At 43.2% G+C, this 7,272-nt stretch overlaps 1 protein-coding gene and 1 non-coding gene across 2 annotated transcripts in view; one reads left to right on the top strand and one right to left on the bottom strand.

The window, feature by feature from the left end:
• The first annotated feature begins 822 nt into the window (after positions 1–822).
• On the top strand, positions 823–929 carry LOC116865468. The gene has a single exon (XR_004382197.1). It is a non-coding gene; the product is annotated as a U6 spliceosomal RNA (small nuclear RNA).
• A 4,747-nt stretch (positions 930–5,676) lies between these two features.
• RAB38 (RAB38, member RAS oncogene family) overlaps positions 5,677–7,272 on the bottom strand; it is a 63,734-nt gene continuing 62,138 nt past the window's right edge. The window contains exon 3 of the mRNA XM_032852850.1: positions 5,677–6,136. Coding sequence (XP_032708741.1) covers positions 5,984–6,136 — 153 coding nt within the window. The 3' untranslated portion in view covers positions 5,677–5,983. The remainder of the gene's footprint in view (positions 6,137–7,272) is intronic.

The raw sequence follows: 7,272 nt of genomic DNA, 5'->3' as shown, positions 1-7,272 counted from the left end.
CTCAGCACTATGCTAAAGTGTTCTTCATGTATTACCACAAGAGGACACCACCTCTCCCAGTAGGTAAGAGAGGTGGTTGGCAGCATGCGGCATATGGTAAGGTCTATTGGCATTTCCTGGGCTGACTATGGTGCTCTGTGCTCAAACAGTGCCCCCTTCAGAAATCTAAGAGGAGAGGGTTTTGTGTCACAGTTCAGAGCAGGGACATTGCGATTAGGCTCTCAGGGGTGGAATCCTTGCCTTGCCAGTCTGTAGCTGTGTGAGTTTTGGCAAGTTGCTCAGTATCTCTGTCCTTCAATTTCTACATATATAAAATGAGGCAATGCGTAATTCTTTGTAGTGTTGTTGTGGGGATTAAATGACATAATAAAGGAAAGCTTACATATCAGTGACTACCCATGGTGTGTATTCTATAAATAACAGTGACTGTATCACTATCATACAGCATGTGACAAGAACTAAGCAAATGTGGAAAGAGATTTGAGTTACTTAGAGAGACCTACAAGGCTGCAGGTCTGTGCCATTAGGCCAATCCATGAAGAAAGGGTAGGATTTCCAGGCCGGAATAGGCAAAGAATATTGTCAACAGAAGGAAGTGTTAGCTGAACAAAATAGTCTAGTGTGGCTAGACCTGGTGTTTCAGGAAGAGAAGAGTAGACGCATATAGTCTATTTCCTCAAACACAATTGGAGCTGCAGTCTCTATATTTAAAAACAGCCGATTTTTCGAAAGAGATAACTTGGTTTGGACATTTGACTTCTCTCTTGATACATGGTAAACTGTTTACATATTTGAATTCCTACCTTAAGATCTGAGACCATGGTGCTCACCTCAGCGGCACATATACTAAAATTTAAATGATACACAGAAGATTAGCATGGCACCTGCGGAGGCATGGCATGCAAAATTGTGAAGCATTCGCTATTTTTAAGGTTATAGGATCCTCTTGCTGAAAAAATAAAAATAAAAGATCTGAGACCACAACTTAGTTGTATTGTATATCCAGAGGAGTATCTAGCTGAATGCTGGGAGTATAGTCATTGTTCAATAAATATTTGTTGAGGGAGTAAGGGAGTCAATAAATCAATAGATACTCATTTTGAAGACTGTGTAAATAACAATTTTCTGTGGTGGATTAGGGCAGTTTTAATCTTACCATGCATATTTTAGACACCACATTTCAGTGGAGGTTTAGAAAGAAAAGCAGTGAATCAGAGACTCCAAGGTAATGAAAATTAATGTCTGGATGACCTGATGTTTTAAGAACTATTAGCAGTTGAAGATCAATCAAAAATGAAAATCCCCTGGGGTGCCTTGGTGGCTCAGTCAGTTAAGAGACCAACTCTTGATTTCGGCTGGGGTCATGATCTCAGGGAGGTGAGATCAAACTCGGTGTTGGGCTCCGTGCTCAGCATGGAGTCTGCTTGTCCTTCTCCCTCCCTCTGCTTGCTCTCACTCTCTCTCTCTCAAATAAGTAAGTAAATAAAATCTTTTTAAAAATGAGAATCTCTTCATTGGGAGATGATCCTTAGAAGTACTGGCAGAGGAGTAGAGAAGCAGGGCGGGAAAGGAAAGCAAGCAGGTTGTGATAATGAGCAGGTCACCACTGTGTGAAACTTTGCCTCGGTCCCGGGGCGGGGTTGCGGGGGTTCTGAGCGTTCCTAGAGTACGGTTCAGATTTATCCCACCTGAGGAGGGGAGGACGCTGAACTTCTTACCTCTCTGTCAGCCTCACATGAGACTGCTCCTGGCAGGGCTAACTCTGCGGCACTCTGGTCTGTCCAGCATGCATGGCAAATACAGCCCATGCTTCTGGAGAATGCTCAGGCAGAGCTGCAGGGGATTACCATCGGAAGCCGCGTGCTGAGGAGACGTGGGCATTTCCTCGCTATGCTTTGCATATCTCAGATTCACTTACGCTGCATGTTAAGTTCAGTCTGTCCTTTCACTGATTTTTTTTTTAATAAGGAAATTATCTGTCATAGTTCCGAGAGAGAGACAGACATAGAGAACTTATAATAAAGGCTTGGTAGGACAAGCTATAATCTCCACTGCTGTAGTTAATCCTGAGACAATATTCGGTACCCAGCCTTTCCCTCCTTTACCACTTCCATTCCCCTGACCTACCTGCTCCTAGGCTAGGGTCCCTGCGTGGGGCAAGAACTGATAGTTTTATTCCTGAGAGTGTGAGGCCCTGGTTACATGTCCTCATCAAGATGTTATCGGGTCACTTGCCCTGTCAGTTCTCACTAAGCAGGGAAGCGTCAAGAGGCACCCCCAGGAGTCCCCTGATTTCCAGACACACCCCTCCCCGTTCTGTTATATGGCAGCAATCCTATCCTCTTGGTAATCAGGATGAATTACCCCTGCCTGTGTAGTAACCACCTTCTCCGACAACAGGCCTGTGGGCACGAGGAGCCAAAAGTAATCAGGCAGCAGCTGAAGCCGTAGATTCAGCCGAAAACTTGACCGTGTCCCCTGGTGGAATTATCAAGACCTCTGACTCTGCAGAACGTGGGCTTGTAGTGAGAGGAAGCTCACTTTCTTACGTTGGTTATTGAAAGTGAGAGTAGGAAGCTTCACTCCCACTTCGACCTTGGATGCTCTCCAGGACCCAGCCCTGAATATACCTACGCCGGGTCGGAGGAGCACCACATGGTGAGTCTTAGCCATGTCGGTGTCATTCCCAGTGAAACACAGCAACATACTTAAAGTCTCAAACCTGCCACAGAGAAGAGCCACCGCTGACCTTCTCATCAATGCTGGTGGGGACACTTCTTACTGTCTTCATGAAGGGGGTGTCTTTGGGCTTTCCTGAGGAACATAATGAACTGATAGTTTCTCTGACATCACAAAATAAATACATTATCATATGCCCACCTCTCTGAGACCTTGGAATTCTCCTCTAATACTTTGCCAAGGTAGTTCTGGCATCTCCACATCATTCATTTTAGGCCGACATTGTTTCCAAGCTTCAAAGAGCTATTTCTAGTAGCACATTGGGATCAGCTCCAAGTTCACTTGCCAGAGTGTTAAAAATTAACTCGTTAAAGAGTGCTCTCCTAGAAATAGATTATCCATCATCTGGTGCTACATTCTGTCCTCCCTGATTGCATCTCAAGACCAAATCGGGAACATTCTTCAGATTCCTACCAGTACTTACTCATTAGCCAGGCTCTGTGGTTCATTTGATTAATAATCCATCTCATCCTGCAACGCAGAACTTTGCCACTTTTGTACTCAGCTCGTACTGAGACTTGATCTTAGTTATTTGTCTAGAAGGGCAGATTGGAGCAGAACTTGAGAAGGAATATCATCACCTTATAAAACATCCTCCTCAAGTTGGAGTGTTGATGTGGCAAGTAGCTGTTCTCCCCTAGGGAAGGGTAAGGGCCTTTTTTCTGGGCCACAGTTTCAGAAGACTCTTCCGGGTCAAGACTCCTAAGAGCATCTACCCAAATATCTCCTTTTATATTTCAGTATCTATCTCCTGTCCTACAAGAATTCTGATTTTAGTGGAGGAGACTTGCAAGCTCTGTGAAGTCGGTCTCCTTTAAAATTCTGCTTCTCCTAGAATCAAATCTTGGGCCTGATTTTCAGTATATCCTCTCTATCCTGTAGCTGAAGGAAATGAAGATCATTTTGATTATTGTTTGGAGGTCTTAAAGCTTTTACACCAAATCCTGAGGTGACTGTTGGCTGACTCAAGACTGTAAGGTTTCCTCCTACAGAGTTTCTGGAAGTTAACTTACTCTACAATCTCCTGTCTTTCAAACACAAGAGGAATAGACTTTCTTTCCTTCCATATTCTATCCCAATCCACCTGATGAGTCTTACTAGTTATGGTGTTACTGTTTACTAGGGATTAGCTCCACCTCATTGTTTACTAGCAATGGGGTCCTTGTGGCCACTCAGGTACTGAATGATTCAGTTCAAGAAGCTGGTGCTGAAAATATGCTTCTTAGGCCATCTTTGTCTCAGCTAACTTAGGCTAGGTTTGGGCTCCCATAAGACCCTAATACAAGGACTTGAATGAAAGTAGCTTATTTGGGAAGTGAACCCAGTTAGGACCAGTAGAGGAAGTGAAGAAAAAAGAAAAGGAAGCCCACATAAGATGAGTCACATGGAAGGTTTCCCCTGTGAGAACCAGGGGTGTAACCCCACTGGGGACTTTTGTGAGACTTCATAAAGCATGACTCAGAAAGTTGTTCTTGAGGGACAAGGAACCTAAGCTACTCAACCCCTAATTCCTACGATCACTGGTTGAGAGCTGCTCCTGGAGACATTCACTCCTGGAATTTCTCACCTACCTGCTTCATGTGTCAAGTGCTTCAGAGGCCAGAGAATGCCCTCAGCAAATGAGTCACAAATACTTATAATAAGAATCTGAGCGGTTGGTGCTTATAGAAACAGTGAATGCCAAGATATCTGGATGGAACACTCAAAAACATCTGTTACAAAAGATAAAGCTCCTGTGAGTGTATTATGTCAGTGCTTCCTTTTTTTTGGAAAGAGAGAGAGGGCATGAATGAGGAGAAGCAGAGGGAAAGAGAGAATCCCAAGCAGACCCCATGCTCAGTGTGGAGCCCAATGTGGGGCTCCATCTTGTGACTCTGAGATCCTGATATGAGCTGAAATCAAGAGTCAGACACTAATCCCACTGAGCCACCCATGTGGCCCTCAATGGTGCCATTCAATGCCATTAAAAAAGTGGTAGCTAAGGTGCCTGGGCGGCTCAGTGGGTTAAAGCCTCTGCCTTCAGCTCGGGTCATGATCTCAGGGTCCTGGGATCGAGTCCCGTGTCGGGCTCTCTGCTCAGCAGAGAGCCTGCTTCCTCCTCTCTCTCTGCCTGCCTCTCTGCCTACTTGTGATCTCTCTGTCAAATAAATAAATAAAATCTTAAAAAAAAAATAGTAGCTACCCACAGCACATCAGCACCATAGCCCTTGTGTAAACCAAAATGGTACCATGCATATTTGTTTCTTTGCATGTCGATGGGTGTGGTACCTTTCTTGATCAGAGAATATGAGAATATATTCCTCTGCTTAACCAAGAATATATAGATACAATGCTTGGCCTAGAAGCTGATATGAACAATAGACAGACTCATCTCAGTCTAACAGTGCCCAGAAGTTCCTTCAAGTGTATGTTTCTCATCCCCTTTCTGAAGCAAAATTTTAGAAATGGGTCTTGAGAGCCATGGACACATAGTCAAAGAAAAAAATCACAACACTAAGACACTTACAGCCTTTTCAGAAATAGGGAAACAGCATCTTTTAATGTTTTCTTTTCCACTTGTGAAAATATATATAATATATATTACATGAACAGAAGAGTCCCACAGCTTGAGTCAGAGAAAGCTAGCAGAAAGGCACATATGGAGACAGGTCTGTTCATACAGTTTTCAGTTAAACCGACATTTAGGGCAGGGCGAGTGACAATAAAAGTCACAAAAGCACAGGAAACCTATGTCCATGACTCCAAAAGGCTACATCGGAGATGACTCTTCGGTCTGTTGAAAATGGAGGTCATCTCTGGAGAAAAAAACTGTTTCTACTTAATAGGCCTGTCAGCCCAGCAGAGAATGCATTGAAATCTGGACAAAGGCACCAGAGGCAAAGTGAATGCCAGTGCTTAACTTGACAGCTAGTCTACTCCTCTCCCCTTTCTCTTTCAGACCTGAGGCCTTGGCTGATTTCAAGAAACAAGTAACAGGGCCGATGCTGGCCCTACAGAATTGCGGTTGGCTACAAGACAGAATTTTGTAACAGACTAAATATTTAACAAGCCTGTAAACACTGTGCTGATGCTGGCAGAAACATAAAAAAGAACATTGGCTATTTTTCTCTCTTTTAGGAAAGGTACCAGCATAGATCTTTGGCTTGCCACGTGTGTATCCCCATCCTGACATTTACTCAAATTGGTAAGAATTGAGACATGAGATACTGAAATTATTTCCATCAGATGCCAGCAAAGAAGCCTACTAGGATTTAGCACAGCTGGAGCAGCTGACAATCTTGGGTGACGTGAGATGGGGCTTCACGATGTCGGGCTCGATGGACTCCATTAGGTCACACTCATTTGCAAGTATATGTTTCACCAGGCATCTGGAGGCTTCATCAATGTTGATATTCTCCTACAGACAGGAAAAAAACAAACAGCTTTTCTTATCAATATGCTAAAATAATGGCGGAGCAGGGATCTATAAGTGACAAAGGACAATATTTTTTTGGCAATTCCTTTAAATACCTCTTTTATACCCTATCCATGTATCCTCTATCTAGTCCCCTCACTCTCATTCCTTCCAAGGCCTGACTTTTTAGTCCTTCACAAAAACAAACAAACTTATTTTGTCCTTCGGGAGAAATCGTACTTAGTGGGTTCACTTCCTTTTAGTAGGTTGAATTTAAGTTAGAGGTAGATTTTCTAACTTTACATACTCTTACACTGTAGCATAATTTTACGTGAGGCACATAAGTCTCCAGGCTGACTTAGGTTCATAACTGTCCTCTGCCACATACTACTTTTGTGACCTTGATAGGAAATAAGAATAATAAGAAACCTCTTCTAGGGGTCAGCAGTGATTTCACAAGTATTTTTCTGGCTGGCTGCCTTTAGATCAAATGGTAGGAGTGCACTGCTCGTCACATCTTTGGAGTGAGTCATGGACATGTGACTTTCAGCGGACAATGAACTGGGAGGAAAAATGACGTGTCTCACTTTCATATAGAAGTAATAAAAGGCAATGCTTAATTTGCCATGCTCTTTTCTCCCTGCTTCTGCAATCACAGAAGCACAGAGATGGAAATTCTCTTGGCCTGGGTCTATGAATGAGGATCAAGAGAAGCCAAGTATTCCATGAGGATGTATGTAGCACGAGTGAAAGTTACGACCCTGTTGTTTCAGGCCACTGAGATTTAGGGCCATCACTATTATATTCCCTAGACAATCCAGATGGATGTAACTCTTCAAAGGAAAATATGAAATCAGAAATTTGAACATGCTATTCAAGAATAAAATAAGCTTCAATTTGTGGAAAATATGGAGCAAACATTTAAATCTAAAATACATTGTTTATTGAGGGGCCAGGATGGCATTATCAGTTAAGAATCCAATTCTTGGTTTCAGCTCAGGTCATGATCTCAGGATGGTGAGATCAAGCCCCACGTCGGGCTCTGTGCTCAGCACAGAGTCTGCTTGAGATTCTCTCTCCCTCTGCCCCTCCTGCTTGTGCTCTCTTTCAAATAAATAAATAAATAATCCTTTAAAAAA

Source organism: Lontra canadensis, unplaced genomic scaffold, assembly GCF_010015895.1.
Source record: "Lontra canadensis isolate GAN:19392208 unplaced genomic scaffold, GSC_riverotter_1.0 scaffold7, whole genome shotgun sequence".
Lineage (NCBI taxonomy): Eukaryota > Metazoa > Chordata > Mammalia > Carnivora > Mustelidae > Lontra > Lontra canadensis.
The sequence above is the reverse complement of the archived record's forward strand: the minus strand, read 5'-3'. Positions and strand labels throughout refer to the sequence as shown.